We start from the raw sequence: 17,485 nt of genomic DNA, 5'->3' as shown, positions 1-17,485 counted from the left end.
TTATGACAAAAACTGTTAATTTCTTTTTCTCATAAAATTCTTGCCAGCTTTCCAGCACAGAAATGTTCCGGTTCTGCACTAGGTCACCAAGATGTTTTGTTTTCATCATACATTATGATATGTTATGTTAGGTATACTCCATGATAATTTCCAGTCTCTGTTAACACATTGGCTGCCATGGTATAGTTGGGTTACCGACCCCTTGGGGCCATTTACTTTTTTTCAATATCTTGCTTTAGTTTGCTCCAAGTAAACTTGTTAAGTTCAAATAAAGTGAAAATATGGCATTTGAGTACCTTTTTTAAATTTTTTGTGTGAGTTACATATGATTCACATGGCCCCAGAGTAAAGGTATCAGGTGTGTCATTTGCTATGTCAGTAATAATTTTAGGTTTGTACTCCTGTCAGCTTTGCATTCCACAGCACTATTTGTGTACAGTTCCATTATTGCTTTCCTGCATTGTTGCTACAGCCTTTATTCAGTGTTGTTTGCTCCGTAACAAAGTGATATTGTGCCAGAAGAAAAAGTCTCGTAGAAGTTATGAAGATGAACAAAGGCATGTACAGCAGCTTTTGGATGAAGTTATGGACATAAGTGGTGAAGATTCTGTGTCTTTATTTGGTGATAGCTCAGACAAATTTTTACCAGAGGAGACTGGAAGCGAAACTGGAAGTTCTGTTGATGGAATCACATCAGTTAAGGTAGGAAGAAGAGTTTTTGTCTACATTCAGTCAAAGAACCAGATTTCACAGATGTAAAAACCAGGCAACAAAGCACGTCTAACCCCGTTACTGCCGTAACTACAGCGGTTGATTCAGGTTCAATTGTAGTAAGTGTAATATCAGAAAGTTCTGAAGATGAAGATGACACACTTAAACAAATTCTAATGAGATTGTCTGGGGGCCAGTTACGGGTAAAAATATGAAAAACTTTACATTTATTCATTCCAGTTTTGGTGTAAATGTTTCTGCTGCACTAACTCTCAAAGGCAAGACACCATATGATTTCTTCAAATATTTTGTAACTGATGAAATTTTAGAATATGTGACTCAACAAACTAATTTGTGTGCAAAATAAGTCTTAGAAAGTCATTCAGTAATTGTTAATTCACGACTGAAAAAGTGGACTAATGTCAGGAAAACTGAAATAGAACAATTTTTAGGATTTTTGTTATGGATGTCACTAAATGTAAAACTGAGGATTCCAGATTATTGGTCAAGAAATATGCTCTATCACAACAATGTAAAAAAATGTTGTCACGCAATCGTCTTGAACTGCTTTTATGTATGTGGCATTTTCCCGATAACAATCAGTGCCCACCGGGAAACAGATTATTAAAAATTCAACCTCTTATTGATAAATTACTGCATCGATTTCAAAGTGCAGTTGTGCCGGAGAAAAAAGTTTGCATTGACGAAACTCTTGTGCCATTTCGAGGAAGACTAAGTTTCACTCGGTATATAAAGAATAAGTGCCATAAATTTGGAATTAAATTGGTCAAACTTTGTCTGAAGAGTGGCTACACCTGGAATATGAAAGTTTACTGTGGGAAGAATGTGAATCCTGATGTTCCTCTTGCCCCTTCCGTTGTTACGAGCCTTATGAATGGATTACTAAATTAGGGCAGAAGAAGCCGATGAGTTTGAGCCATCTCTCACCAAAGCCACCGTGTTACCTGCAGATTGTGTGCACTTGTGAACATGGGAGCACCAGACATAGGTGTACAGTGTGCTATGAAAAAATGAAGAATGAATTTGGACGAGAGCAAGCTGCCAAGAAATGCAAACAAACTACGTGGAAATGTAAGAATTGTGACTCATATTTTTGCGAGGAGTGTTTTTTCATAAAGCACAGTGCATTCAGGTGTTAGAGAAACAAAGTGGAATGACCCAATTTTTTCAGTTTCATTGTTGTTGCAATTAGAGTTGAAGAATGTAAATAAAACTGTGTGTGATTTGCAATCTACTGTGTAAGTAATATTTCACACTAAATAATAAATAAATAATAAAAAGAAGAAAAGTCCAATATGACTGAGCCATGTGAGCGATATATAACTCACGAATTCAAATGTCAATAACTACTCTTGAGCTCTTGAAAACTGTAGACCACGAACATGATTTGTTACTGGGGCCATAACCTACTATAACACCGAGTCACGGCACGCTCCTGTGAGTTACAACTGCACCACAGAGCTTTAGATGGAAAAATGTCCGTGAGTTGCATTTACTTTACGTGGCCCGAAGAGAACACCTCATGTGAGTTATATTTAACTCACGTGGCAGTCAACAATTAACAATTCTGACCTCTAATATTTGAACTGAAATGTCAGAATAAATATGTGTGTTTTTCTTAATGCAGACTACTTCTCCTTCTGCAACTTCTGTGCTGGAAGTTAAAAAGGTCTTTTGCCAATTGTCAACTTTCCAATAAATGAAGCCATGTTTGTTAATATGAATATATTGATTTATTCATTACAGTAGTTGAATATCTGATACGGTACTTTGACAAAACAGCTGTATCATTGAATGTGCTCAATACAATTCTGTCTGATAGTAATTGATGTTCATTTTCTCTCGAAAGACAGCTAACAGAATGAACTCTGATTCCCCAGATATCTGTGACATCATCGTGATTGTCGTTGACGTCCTTCTTTGGTGGTACACGCTATATCGTGAGGGCAGGATCCCATGACACAGAGTAGACTGCCCACCAGCATGTGCGGCAGATGTTGTGCCTGGCTTAAAGATGCTCTATGTGCAAATTCCATATTACATGCACAGAAAGAAAACAAACTTCCAAACAGCATACTGCACTAACTCATTACTTAAATAATACTTCTGTGGTGGCGATCGCCACTTTGTTTGGTAAATGCTGTGTAGAGTGCTATGTTACACTAGAGGCATCTTATTATTCATACGAATGTGACAAGTCTCACTAAAATCAGTAAATTATGTTATATATGTGTGAATGTTCTCAGAAGTGTTCTGCCTTCTCTCCTTAACAGTAAGAAAAACATCCAGTTACTTTCTGGAGAGGTAAACAGAAAGAAAGAAATCAAGGCCTGTGCGCTATCACAAATAATAATTCAAGCACTTGATTAGTTTTTCATAAACATGTGTAAAAATCGATATAGAACTGTATAGCAACCTGTACACCAAATCAGTATTGAAGCTCACACTTGTTTTTATCTTATCTTAAAAATCATAATGGTAAAATAACTGCATGATCAGACAAAGAAGGGAAAGTAAAATAACATTTAATTTATTGTATGTCAGGCCAAACATGCTTTACTTATGTAATTATATGACATAGACAAGCACACTAACTGGAGTGTGTGCATTTAACTATACTCTGTAAATTCTCTTTTTATTGTTGGCTAAACAACTAATGTTTACTTTGTGGCCTGTATTTTACTTAAGTTGTGTCTGATATGCTTTGCAGACACATGAGAGTGACTATAAAGTTGGAACTACTTAGTAGTGAACAATATGAAATAAAAGAATGGTTTAATCCTAGCAGTAACAGCCAGTGTAGCAAATTGATATCATTCAAGATATTTATCAGTACTGTGTACCCTATTGCAACTAAAATATTGATTTTAACTGGAATTAACAAGTGGCCAAACATTCCTATCAGGTTTCATCGTCATAAGTCCAACTGTTACCAAGGTAGTTCATAAATTGTGTATTCCATAAAATGGTGTGACCTATAAATTTTTCCATCAAAGACAACATTTCATCACCTAATGTACCCGACACACCCAGCGTGTGTGTGTGTGTGTGTGTGTGCGCTCGCGCGCGCGTGCATGCGCATGTCAAAATGTGTATTACACAAGGGCCTTGTCATCCTAGATTTTACGGGAACTCTAGACAGCCTGAACTTTCAGATGATATCCTTTTTCAAAACAATGCACACATACAAGTGTAGTCGTTGTCCATCTAATAGGGTAATATATGCCTGTGATGGGACTCTAGGTTAAATTTGGTGCATAGGATACGTCTTGCACCTGGGTCTTCCAGTGGGTTTAAACCAATACAGCAAGGAGTTCCGAATAGGTGTGTTGTAAGGATGGACCACGATATTTCACAGATTGATTGGGCAGTGGAATATCACTTAGAGAGAGGTGGGAAGGACTGTGTACAGGATTTTCATCATCTCTCAACACATTGATAGGTGTCAAAGCCCTGGCTGATGATCTACTTAAGTTGTTCCTCTTCAGTGTGATGAAGGGGTTCTGCAAATTGTTGATGGAGTGGTCAGAGGATTAGAGATATGTGTGAATATTGTGCAGAATATGGGTGGCCATATTGTGTGGGATAGATTCATTAATATGGAAGTGGTGACAGCTGCATAAACGGATGTACTGTAGATTGTTAGTGGGATACATATGGACAGAGATTTTTATGGAGTCATAGGAAATGCGGAGTTCAACCTTCAGGAAGGTGGTTTACTAGGATGAGAAGAACAAGATGAGACAGTTAGGAGAGAAGGTGTTAATGTGATTGAGGAATGAGGAATGAACTTGAACCAGACGAGTGATCTTTGTTCTCAAATAGCCACAAAGGTCTCCTCTCCATAAACAGGTTGATGTAAAAGGTTCCCACGTGGGTGCCCATTGTCGTGCCACTTATTTATCTGTATATCTAGTGGAGACTGAAAGTAGTTTTTCAAAAGACAAGACCAGTGAGAAAATGTAGGAAATATAATAGTAGAGGACCAGCACATCAGTGCATACAAATAAATAAATAAAAATAAATATTTGAGCAACATTCTATTGGAAGATTGAACATGTAACTGAGAAAGACAGCAATGAGTAGCCTATGGGAAAGCAGCAAAACAAGAATTTAAACTATCTGTCATGGTGATGTTAGATAAATTTGGAAAATGAAGACAGTAAATATTGTAGAGCCCATAACGATTAATGAATACGACTGAGGTTACTGGAAAAAATAGAAACAAATCGAGAGTTGTAGAAGTGGACTGTCTCACAAGATCATGTAGAATATCTTGGCAAGACTACGTAAGAAATACGACAATTAGGGAAATGACCCAGACTCAAAAAAGCATCACGGGTAGAATACAACAGCAGCAGCTCACTTGGTATGTCCATACAATCTGACAGACAGATGACAGATGATCAGAGATCTTAATGAACCATCCTCAGGGAAGAAGAAGAGGATGGCTGAAGATTGCCTGGTTCGATGGGAACCCCACAGCAGAGAGATATCTGCCCTCCAAAAGAGATTAGTTACTCCTGGGCACGAGGATGTTGGTTTATATGAAGTCAGAATCAGCACTGAAGAGTAGCAATACAGATGTAATGGAGTGAGGATGGTGAAAAATAGTGATTAAAGTTATTTCTGAATTTTTATATGAGAAGCTAGGCTGCAGGATATGGAGTTGGAGTTGATGCTCCACAAGACTTGAAATTTTTTAGTGAGAGCACAGTATCAACTATAGTTGTGCTGTGAGAGTGGATAGATTTATGGATTTTTGAATGAATGTAGAAGGTGGATGTGGCAAGGGTAACGGGGGTGAGGAGGGATATGGATTTGGTAGGTTATTGTAGGATAGGTCTAAGGATTTGAATAAGGATTGGAAGTTATTCTGAACTTCTGGGGTGGGATCACTGCAGCAGGACTTGCATGTAGGAGAATTAGACTGTTAGCAGATACCTTCTGTCAAGTAGTCACTGTGATCATCATAACAATGATGGATCCATTGTCTACTGGGATTGTTATGAAAATGCAGCCCTAAGGTTGTGGATGGCTTTTCTTTCATCTACTTAGATGTTTATTTGTTTATGAAGGACTGTGGAAAGGAGGAGGCCATGTTGGAGGTATGGACTTCATGGAAGGTAACAAGAAGGTGGTTGGGTGGAAGTGAGTCAGCTCAGGATCATCAGTAGAATGAGGTGTGAACTGGCAGAGGCATGGTACAGTGTTAGCTTTTGGGTGGAAGGGATGGTGGCAACAGTCCATCACGATTTAATCCATTTGTTGGACTGAAAGTAAGACATTTGGATAGTACTGAAACTAGTGTGGGATTGCAGTGTTTGACATGTTGGCAACAGTGTTTTGAAATGGTTTAGGTTATGGGTTTAGTGGGATGTTGAGAGTGAATTTTCAGGGATAAGGCAGATGGAAGAGGTCGGCAAGACACTGTCTGGATGTGTCATTAGGGGTAGGATAGGTAGGGGGTAAAGTGCGTAATTTGATAATTAATGTTTAACTTAAAATTTGGCATGAAAGACATAGTTCAAAATTAACTCTATAGTTACATGTTAAATGGGCACACAGATAACAGTAAAACAATTGCTAAGCTTCCAAATGACTGCTTTACCAGGTGCTCCTGCCTTTGACAAGTTAGTACAGGGGTGTACAAAAATATGGAAACTGAACACACATGCAAATGTTAGCCAAACCTGGACTGCAAGTTGCACTGTTATATTTGACCACAAAGGGAAACTGTGCATTGTCCTCAATACTGCAAGTGTCACCCACGTCAGAAATAGTATTCTGTGTAGTTGTATGTTATGTCAGTGCTCAGTGAATTCGAACATGAGTAGATTGTAGGTGCTCATATGGTGGGAGCTTCTGTAACCAAGGTAGCCGAAGTGTTTGGTGTTTCAGAGGCACCATGTTGAAATTTGTGCCATATACAGGGAATGAGAGAAAACATCATACACTAAGTCACCAAGCAATGAAAGGGTGTGTTGATTGATTGTGACAGACGGTCGTTGAAGAGGATTGTGATGAAAAATAAGAGGACGACAGTGGTGACCGCAAAAGTGATTGTCGCACTCACTAACCTTGTCAACACCAAAACAACAGGAAGGGAGCTCCATAAGCAGGGAACTGCAGGGCATGCTGGAATTCCAGAACAACTCAGTAGGAAAATCTGGTGCCAAAGCCATGAAACTTGGACAGTGGTGCAACAGAAGAAAGTCATTTGGTCAGGTGAGTTTTGTTCCACACTTTTTACAACACCTGGCCAAGTTTGCTTTCCAAGAGCGAAGCATAGTGGCATTTCAGTGATGATTTGGGTCCAATGGCTACTCCCAAGGTTGCATATTGCCAAATATTGTGTGACCATTTTGACTGATTGGATCCGTCCTGCGGCACAATGTTTGTTACCAAATAGAGGTGCTGTGTTCCAAGATAACAAGGCCCCCATTTGCACAGCTGCCATCTTCCAGGACTGGTTTTATGAGCACAGGGTTGACTTTTCACATCTCCCCTGGTCAACACAGTCACTGGATCTCAATATTATTGAGCCTTTGTGGTGTACTTTGGAGGGAAGGGTGCATGTTGCTGTCCTTTGTTACTTGAACTTACCACTATTTTGCAGGAATAATGGTATAAGATTCCCTTGAAAACCACGCAGGACCTCTATTTATCCATTCCAAGATGACTGAAAGTTTTGAATGCCAATGGTTTGCCTATACCATATTAGACATGGTAATCTACATCTACATAGATACTCCACAAGCCACCACATGGTGCATGGCAGAGGGTACCCTGTACCACTAGTCATTTCCTTTCCTGTTCCACTTGCAAATATAGCAAGGGATAAACGAATGTATGTATGGCTCCATATGAGCCATATTGTCTTGTATCTTTGTGATCCTTATGCGAAATGCATGTTAGTGGCAGCAGATTCATTTGGCAGTCAGCTTCAAATCCCGGTTCTCTAAATTTTCTCAATAGTGTTTCTCGAAAAGAACATTGCCTTCCCTCAGTGAATTCCCATTTGAGTTCCCAAAACATCTCTGTAACACTTAAAGCTACTAGTAACAAATTTAGCAGCCCGCCTCTGAATTTCTTCAATGTCTTCCTTCAATCCATCCTGGTATGGGTCCCAAACACTTGAGGAGTACTCAGGAATAGGTCACACCAGGTCCATCCCCTGTATAAGACTGCAATGGCACTGGAATAGAATTTGCTGGTAGGTCTTGCACCTGGGTGTTCCACAAGGTTATGACCCATGTGGACTAGATGTTGGTAATAGGTGCAGTGTAGAAACGGATTAGTATTTTGCTCCCCATCCAGTCTGCTAAATATCCTACTTTAGGAGATTTGGGAAGGAATTTGGGCATGATGTTCCTCATTTTCCTGTGTGCTGATAAATAGTTGTTTGAGTGTTAGGTGCTATTCGGTAATGGGTGGAGTGCTCCTTTGCAGCTGGTTCATGGTGCTGGTGCAGATGTGATGTGGGAGGTCCCATTTTACAGCCAAGGTTTGGAAAGTAATCCCTGTCTGCAAAGGATTTAGTATGAAGGAGGTTTTTTTAATTAAAAAAAAAAAAAAAAAAAAAAAAAAAAAAAAAAAAAAAAAAAAAAAAAAAAAAAGAGGGGCGACCAGACTTTTTCTGTTCATCTGCAGTGATTGTTTTTACTCGCACTGTTTTGTTATTGTTTCGTTTTTTACTACGGCAAGTTTAAGTGAACAATGTGTAGCTGTGAAATTTTGTTTTCTACTTGGTAAAAATTCTGCTGAAAATGTTTTAAAGTTGAAACTAGCTTACCAAGATGATGATAAGAGAAAAACTCAACTATATGAGTGGTTTGCTTGATTTAAAAACGGCAACCTGTCGATTGATGACAGACCTCGTTCTGGACATCCACAACTGCCCGAATCGACGAAAATATTGAAAAAAATTTAGAGCTTGCGCTCACAGACTGTTGATAGACAACTGATCAACTGTAATTTTAACAGAAGCATCTTCCACTCCGACAACGCACCTGTGCACACACAGCCATCTCTGTTAGACAGTTTTTGGCAAAAAATGGCATGGTTCCACTGGCCTAAATACCTTACTCCTCTGACCTGGCTCCATGTGACTTTTTCTTGTTTCCATGCATGAAAGGACACCGGCTTGACAACAGTGAAGAAGTCAAGAAAAAAATGCTGAAAGAGCTGTCAGCCATTTCTAAAGATGACTACAAAAAGTGTTTCGAACAGTGGAAGCACCGACGGGACAATGGTTTAGTAGTAATCGAGAGTATTTTGACATGGATAAGGTCGTTTTGAAAAATTTGAAAATATATAGCTTTTAAAAATAATTCCAGTTTTTTTGGGTATCCCCTCGTAAGATCTTCAGCACAAGTGTATATCAAATGAATAGGTAAATGGGAAATGGAGATGGTGTATTGGCGACAGTAGACAAGAAACTCAAATCCACCAAGATAGGAACTGAAGCTGCATGTGAGATTTTTTGGGCAAGACTCGGTATGGTGGGTGGGCATAAAATGATAACTGGATCCATCTGTCATGCATCAGGCTCTTCTCTTGCTGTAACCGAAAACTTAAGAGAAAACCTTAGATCACTTGTACATAAGTTCCTCAACCATTTGTAATCATCATTGGAGACTTTGTCATCCAACAATTAATTAGGAAAATTAGTTTTGTTAGTGGTGGGCATGATTAGACATTCTGTGAAACATTATTAAATACCTTCCCCGAAAACTACCTAGAACAGATAGTTTGGAACCCCACTCATAATGGAAATATATTGGATCTAATGGCGACAAATAGATCTGACCTCTTTGAGAAGATCCACGTCGAAACTGGTATTACTGACCGTGATGTGGTTGTGGCAGCTATGATTACCGAAGTACAAAGGACAACTAAAACAAGCAGAAAGATATATATGTTCAGCAAATTAGTTAAAAATCAGTAGTGTTGTATCTCAGTGAGAAACTTTAAGCACAGGTCTGGGATGTGTAGTGGATTTATGGCTCAGATTTAAAAGTATAGTTGACGATGCACTGGGTAGATATTATCCAGGAGAACCATTCATAATGAGAGAGACACTCCATGGTAGACACTCACTGTAAAGAAACTTCTAAAGAAACAGATTGTTGCATAATAGGTGTAAAACAAAGTTTAGGGCTATAGATAGAAAAATGTGCTTGACTGCGAAGAGAGCAACACATGATACCTTCAGCGACTACCATTGCAGATTATCATCAAATGACATTACACAAAATCCAAAGAAATTGTGGGCTATGTAAAAACTGTTAGTGGCACCAAAGTTTGTATCCAGTCCCTAGCGAATGAGACGGGAACTGAAATTGAGAATAGAAAAGCAAAAGCTGAAATGCTTAATTCCATTTTCAAATGTTCCTTTACAAAGGAAAACACAGGATAATTGCCCCAATTTAAGCTTCATACCACTGAAAAGCGGAATAAAATACGAGGGTTGGAACTTTAATAGTGGCAACTATTTATTTACAACTCGTGCAAAATAGATACGTGTTTCAAAGTCTTATTGACCTTCAGAGTAGTCACCAGCATTGTGTATAACCCGTTGCCAGCAATGTGGAAGTTGTAGGATATTCTTAGCAGTGCCAGCTGTGTTGACAGTTTGACCTGCGCGGTCTGTTGCCTGACGAATTTGTAGCAGTTCTGAAGCGAATGCCGTGAAATGTTACCTTCAGTTTAGAAATCGAGTTGAACTTACGAGGGCTTAAGTCGGGGGAGTGCAGTAGGTGGTATAGCACTTAGCAGCCCCATCAGTCAAACAAATCGGTAACAGTTTGCACTGTACGTGCTTGAACATTGTCCTGCAAAATGACGGTCAGGTCATGCAGAAAGTGTCATCACTTCTGTCTCTGTGCTGGTCATTTTTGGAACACAACCTACGATCAGCTTAGAGACAGAAGTGATGACACTTTCTGCATGACCTGACCGTCATTTTGCAGGACAACGCTCAAGCACGTACAGTGGAAACTGTTACTGATTTGTTTGACTGATGGGGCTGCTAACTGCTATACCACCTACCGCACTCCCCTGACTTAAGCCCTCGTAAGTGCAACTCGATTTCTAAACTGTTCAACTGGATTTCTAAACTGAAGGATACACTTTATGACATTCGCTTCAGAACTGCTAAAAATTCGTCGGGCAATAGACAGCGTCGTTCAAACTGGCACTGCGAAGAGTATACTATAATTTCCACATCGCTGGCAACAGGTTATACATAGTGCTGGTGACTACTTTGAAGGTCAGTAAAATTTTGAAACGTGTATCTATTTTGCATGAGCTGTAAATAAATAGTTATCACTATTAAAGTTCCAACCCTCATAAGTATTAGTGTCAGTGGTGTTGAGAAACAACTGAAATCATTGAAACTGAACAAAGCCCCAGGACATATGATTCTATACTGAATTTGTGGCTGAGTTAGCCCCTCTTCTAACTATTATCTATTGTAGATCCCTTGAACAACAAACTGTGCCCAGTTCTTGGAATTAAGCACAGGTCACACCCGTCTAAGGGAAAGGTAGTACAAGTGATCCACAAAACTACTGTCCACTATCCTTGACATTGATTTGTTGTAGAATCTTAGAACGTATTCTGAGCTTAAACATAATGAGGTATCTTGGACAGAATGACCTCCTCCAAGCTGACCAGCAGAGATTCCAAAAATATCGGTCATGTGAAACCTGTCCCACACTTTTGTCATATGATGTACTGAAATCTTTGAATCAAGGCCACCATGAAGATGCAGTATTTTTTGATTTCTGAAAAGCATATGTCTCAGTACATTACCTATGCTTATTGGCAAAAGTATGATCATATAGGATATTGAGTGAAATTTGTGACTGGATTGAGGACTTTTTGATAGGGACGATGCAGTAACTTATCTTGGATGAAGAGTCACCGTCAGATGTATAATTAACTTCAGGTGTGACACAGGGAAGTGTATTGGGACTCTTGCTGTTCATGTTAAATATTAATTACCCCCCAGTTATCTATAAGGAAGTACTGTCTGAAAGAAGCAGCATAAATATTCAGACAGATCTTGATAAGATTACCAATTGGTGCAAAGATTAGCAACTTGCTTGAAATGTTCAAAAATATAAAATTGTGCTCTTCACAAAACGAAAAAAACATAGTATTCTATGACTATAATATCAGTGAATTACTGATGGAATCAGCCAACTCATACAAACTTTAACATTTTATAGGGATATGAAATGCAATGACCACAGTTCAGTCACGGGTAAAATGTGTGGTAGACTACGATTTATAATCACTCTAGGGACTGGTTCTAGAATATTGCTCAAGTCTGTGGAACCTGAACCAGATACAACTAACAGGGGATGGGATACTGGCCATATACAGATAAGGGTCACACGTTTGATTAATCCGTGGGAGGGTGTTACAGAGATACTGAAGAAACTGAACTATCAGACTCTTGAAGATAGACGTAAACTATCCCAAGAAAGTCTATTATTAAAGTTGGTGATTACTCTAGGAATATACTGCTGCCTACTTCAAGACAGCTTCTTTCCATTGGTAATGGACATGGACATGAAAAAGAAATATATCCACCCTACAGAACCATTCTACAGCCCGCAGTATAAATGGCTTTTGCATTATCAGTTCCTCAAATTGCTTTCCAGAGATCTCTTTACAGCTGTATTTATTCTGTAGCTGTATGTTCTCACAATGTATCATTTGGTCCATAAAAGTTTGGGAATTAAGTGGAAACTAAACTTTTATCTGCTAATATTGTGGCTGTAATCCATTCAGCTATCTTTAGAGTGTGTCCTAATGATTGATGGTACAGTACTACTATCCATTTTATATACTGGTAGATTAAGCCAATTACACATGTGTACATTAATAATCATATTGGAAGACATAATGCACAGGTGGCAAACATATATGCTACCATGAACACCTCTGTGAAGGATGTTTTGTGACAAATTGTGATTGACGAGGGAATAGTACCATTGTCTGACTGTCTGCTAACTATTTCCAGTGGTAGATTCCACATTTTGTCAAGATTAAAATCATCATCATGGGTAATAACTTCACTCTTCACACACATTTCAGTGGTGTCTCTGAGAACTGAAAGTCAGGATATAGATGTTAAAACCTGGACATTCTCCATCCTAAATACAATACTCGACCACAGCACATTTATCAGGTAGTGGGCTGTTCATTTTAACTGAGGTCATTTAAATATCTCAAAAAATTGGAGAAAAAAAAGTTGTAATTCCAATTTGCTTATATCTGAGGGGGACATCCAATGATACCATATTTGACCCCTCATCCCCACTACATGCACGGGTGGTGGAATGGGGAGGGAGGGGGACTTCGAAATCTTTAAGGGAAACCCCAATTTTTTATTGCAGATTATGATTCTGCGGCAAAATCTACATACGTTTTTTGTGAGGCATTTTCTTCGTTTCACCAAAGGTAGCACTGTAATCAGAGTGATAGAAATGGGTACACAATTGTAATTTATGATGTGCTACTCAATGACCCTTGAATATTCAGTGGCACATGGGACCCCACCTCCATTTTTCAGTGGTAGAACAGTCCAGGATTTCATAACTTCTAATTGTAAACCCCATTCACAACACTGTATTCCTCCAACATATCAAATAGGGGACTACTTGATGTGCCACTGTGGCCATGGCTCGAGACAAATGCTACTCCACCTTCCCAACTAAACTAAAGTAAGTGTTCAAATGTTTAGTGATCCGCTTTTCAAATGTCCATAAACAGGACAGAAGTATATCTGCGGGAATGTCAGAACAGGCGTTTCTGATGCAGTCGACCATGTCTTCACGGCCTGTTCGCACTTGCTGGTATACCTTATCTTATAAATATATCTTACCAAAAGAAAGCGCTGGCAGGTCGATAGACACACAAAATTAAAGCTTTCACAACCAACGGTTGCTTCGTCAGGAAAGAGGGAAGGAGAGGGAAAGACGAAAGGATGTGGGTTTTAAGGGAGAGGGTAAGGAGTCATTCCAATCCCGGGAGCGGAAAGACTCACCTTAGGGGGAAAAAAGGACGTGTATACACTTGCACACACACACATATCCATCCACACATATACAGACACAAGCAGACATATTCAAATATTTTTCCCACGTGGAATGTTTCCCTCTATTATATTATCTTATAAATATATTCCCAGAAACAAATCCAGTGACATCAAATCTGGCATGGCAACCTCTGCCAATCCACATCAGTGTAAACATGGTCTAATACTTCCCATGATTCAGTTGCATAATGTGCTGGGCCACTGTCATGATGAAACCAAATACATTGGCGAACGTCCAGAGTAACATCCTGCAGTAGTACTGGCAGTTCCTGTTCCAAAAACTTTCATTATTTGTGTCCATTCAGCGTGCTGTCGATATAATACGGACCAATGAGTGTGTTCCCCATGATACCCACACCTACATCATCCGACCAAGGATGTTGGTGGCCAATTTGCCCTAGCTGTTGGAGATTTCTACACCCCAGTAATGCATGTTGTGCCAGTTAACACTGGTATGGTTAGTGAATGTAGACTCATTGGAAAATAGTACCTCGGCAAAGAACATGGGGTTGTTTGCATTTGTTGACGTGCCCGTTCACTAAACTCTACCTGGTTACGGAAATCAGCACCATGAAGTTCTTGATGCAGTGACAAATGATGTGGATGATACTTCCGATGATGCAGTATTGTGTGAATACTACCTAAGGACACACTGGAATCGCGGTGTAATTGCTGCATCCTTATTTCTGGGGTGGGGTGCACTGCCCCTAGTACAGCTATTTCATTACCTTCTCCTGTAACACGTTTGCTTCATTTTATTTGCTGGACTGTATGCTGCCATCAGATATAAAGGTTTTCACAACCTTGTAAAAGGCTGAACGAGAGCGAGCTTTCTCTGGAAAATACTCAGCATACAGTCTTAACATTTCTCCTACATTCTCTGTAAATCAGGATCATTTCAATTTTTTGTTCTGTTGTTGCAACATTCATTGTCTACATGCACAACCTCTTCTCCAAATGATAGGTAGGTGTGCAGACAATAAACACTGTGCAAGTATTTCAATATTTAGAGCCGAAATCTGTTCTACTCTGCACAATATGTGAGCTCCGGTTACAGGGTACTGTCCATAATGATACGTCGTAGATCTATGCAGGCCATGGTGGTGCATTGAGTAGTCCCCTGTTCGATATATCGGAGAAATACAATGTTGCAAATGGGGTTTCCAATTAGAGTTATAAAGTATTAGCCTGTCCTACCCTTGCAAGATGGAGGTGGGGTCCCACATCCCATTGGATATTCAAGGCCCACTGAGTAGTATGCCATAAATTACGATTGTGCACCCATTTCTATTTCTCCGATTAATGTGCCATCTGTGGTGAAAAGAAGAAAAAGCTACCAACAAAATGTTTGTAGATTTTGCTGTAGAATCATAATCTGCGATATGAAATGGGGATTCCCATCGGAAATTTCAAAGCTGCACCCCCACCTGCCACCAATGCATAGGATGGGGTATCATTGGATGTCTCCTTCTGAAACAAATAAATTGGAATTATTACTTTTTTTGATCCGATGCATAGTTTTTGAGGTATTTAAGTGTCTTCAGCTAAAATGAACCCCCTGAATAATGTGATGTTCCATCCTACATTCTTAAACTGTACATAAAGTACATCTGATATATGGGAAACAACACTGACCAAGAGTATTATAGATGACTGCCTTCCTTAGAATTAAGTCATCCATCTCAGAACCACCGAGCCTTGCTGTGATGTATGACAAGTGAGATGATGGTTTTATCCTTCACAAAATCTGGAATTCAGCAGTGGCTAGAATTCTGACACACTATCCTGTGCAAACATTGTAACTGTAGCATATATTGCTACAGCCCCGTGGTATTTCTTCCAGCTCAATTATCCCTGTTTGCATGTGGAACTGGCTCACTCTGCAGGCTTATGAGGGGGTGGAGTGCTTTGCTGTCAGTTTTTAGGGCTAGCTGGGAAGATGGCTGAATAGTTTATGGTCAAAATATTAGTGATAACAGAAGTATAGTATTTATTTGCCTTTTCCCATCTCTATTTTGTGGATTTACTTTGTATTTTTAACGCACGTCCTTTTTATTTTGCTATGAGCTACTTGGGTGTTCCAATAACAGTGAATATTGTTGCCTAAAGATCTTCATTGAAATCTTGCAGTTCAATAACATGGAAACATTTATATGTCAGTAGAGTTTTAGCCAACTTTTTATTTCACAGTGATGAGTAAAGATTGTTGGAGGTGCCTAAAACCAAATGTGTGAAGGTTGTTTGTTTTTCTGTGCTGTCTCTTTACTTTTGCACTTTATAGTATATTAATTGTATCAATATTGTATTATAGTAATTGTATCCACATTATATTATCTGTATTACGGTTGGCATAAGTTGATCCCTGGTTGTTGCAGTTCACTTGGTGTGACAGCTTTGTAGGCCTACCTCAGTCAGTAACATAATGTGATTTTGTAAATATCTCTGCGGCAGTGCCTCAGTGTTGCCACAACTCTGTAGGTGGCTACTGTTTTCACGTGCAGTTGTTAGTACTTTGCAGTTGAAAGCTGGCAGCAATGCTGTGAGCTAAGGGATCTCGACTATAAGTGTGATTTTTCTGAGACAGCATTGTGTCTGTACTGTCGATGTGTACTGAACTTGTGAGGGTCCTAAGACTGCATAAATTATACTTATCTTTTGTTCAGTACATACATGTGTACAGTTCATAGGATTGTTTTTTAAAATCTGTATCTCTTAATTGGTACATATATTTCAAATTTATTCATTATCTTTTCAGACAGGATAAAGTTCCCAAGTAGCTATCCAACAAGCTGTTTGCTTGGATGTGTGAATGTTGTGGATTGCCTTCCACAAGAGGAATACAGAGAAAGATACCCTGATGGAGAGAGTGAGTCACCATTTGTTTTCATCTGTGAGGACCCACAAGAATTGCCAATTAGATTTCCTATTCAGGGAAAACATAAAATATGTAAGAACGCAGATTTTCTTTTGAATAATATCAGTCAAATTCAACAATGAAGATATAAACCCATTTGGTTATTTGTTGCTTTGCAGATAAGTTGGACCCAAAAATTCACCAAGCGGCACAGAAATCATTGCAGAGGCTGAAAAAGATCCAATCCGAACGTGCTTCATGTGACTAGATGTTGAGGAGAAACATTCTGAATGCACAATTAGTGATTATTTATTTGTGATATAAGTATATGTTGTTTCTGAAGGAACAAGAAGTGAAATTTGTGGAAGGTTTCTGTTTTACTAAGGTGTACATATTGCGAATAAAGCTTGTTCAGATGACAGATTTGTATAAGCATTTAAATTTGTACCTAAAAAACCATATAAATAAAGGCATATAAATGTCAAGGAGAAGATAACTTTTTAGTTGCATAATGTATTTGATAATATTAATTATTATGAAATCAGTGGCAAATAAACATGAACATCAGATCCCATTTTAAGAAATTGCTACCTCAAGAAATGTGCTGCCACAATAATGAGATCAGTCTCTACTCTTATGTTGCTAGTGTGTGCTACTGTCATACAAGAGTGAAAGTTAATAAAACTGACAAACTGCATGAACACATTATTTACTGGAAATTAAGGGAAAAAAGGTTCTAGGAACATGTATTTGCAAATGCATCATTGCCAGTAGATGGCTGGCGA

The 17,485-nt window shown here is 38.9% G+C and overlaps 1 protein-coding gene across 1 annotated transcript in view; it reads left to right on the top strand.

Annotated features, from left to right (window-relative positions):
• The window catches only part of LOC124615632 (activating signal cointegrator 1), a 115,696-nt gene extending 98,577 nt beyond the window's left edge, over positions 1–17,119 (top strand). Inside the window, exons 11-12 of the mRNA XM_047143640.1 lie at positions 16,602–16,793; positions 16,880–17,119. Coding sequence (XP_046999596.1) covers positions 16,602–16,793; positions 16,880–16,968 — 281 coding nt within the window. The 3' untranslated portion in view covers positions 16,969–17,119. The remainder of the gene's footprint in view (positions 1–16,601; positions 16,794–16,879) is intronic.
• Positions 17,120–17,485: the final 366 nt, after the last annotated feature.

The sequence above is a fragment of the Schistocerca americana genome, chromosome 5 (assembly GCF_021461395.2).
Source record: "Schistocerca americana isolate TAMUIC-IGC-003095 chromosome 5, iqSchAmer2.1, whole genome shotgun sequence".
NCBI classification, from domain to species: domain Eukaryota; kingdom Metazoa; phylum Arthropoda; class Insecta; order Orthoptera; family Acrididae; genus Schistocerca; species Schistocerca americana.
Note: the sequence above shows the minus strand (reverse complement) of the source record. Positions and strands in the feature narration are given on the sequence as shown.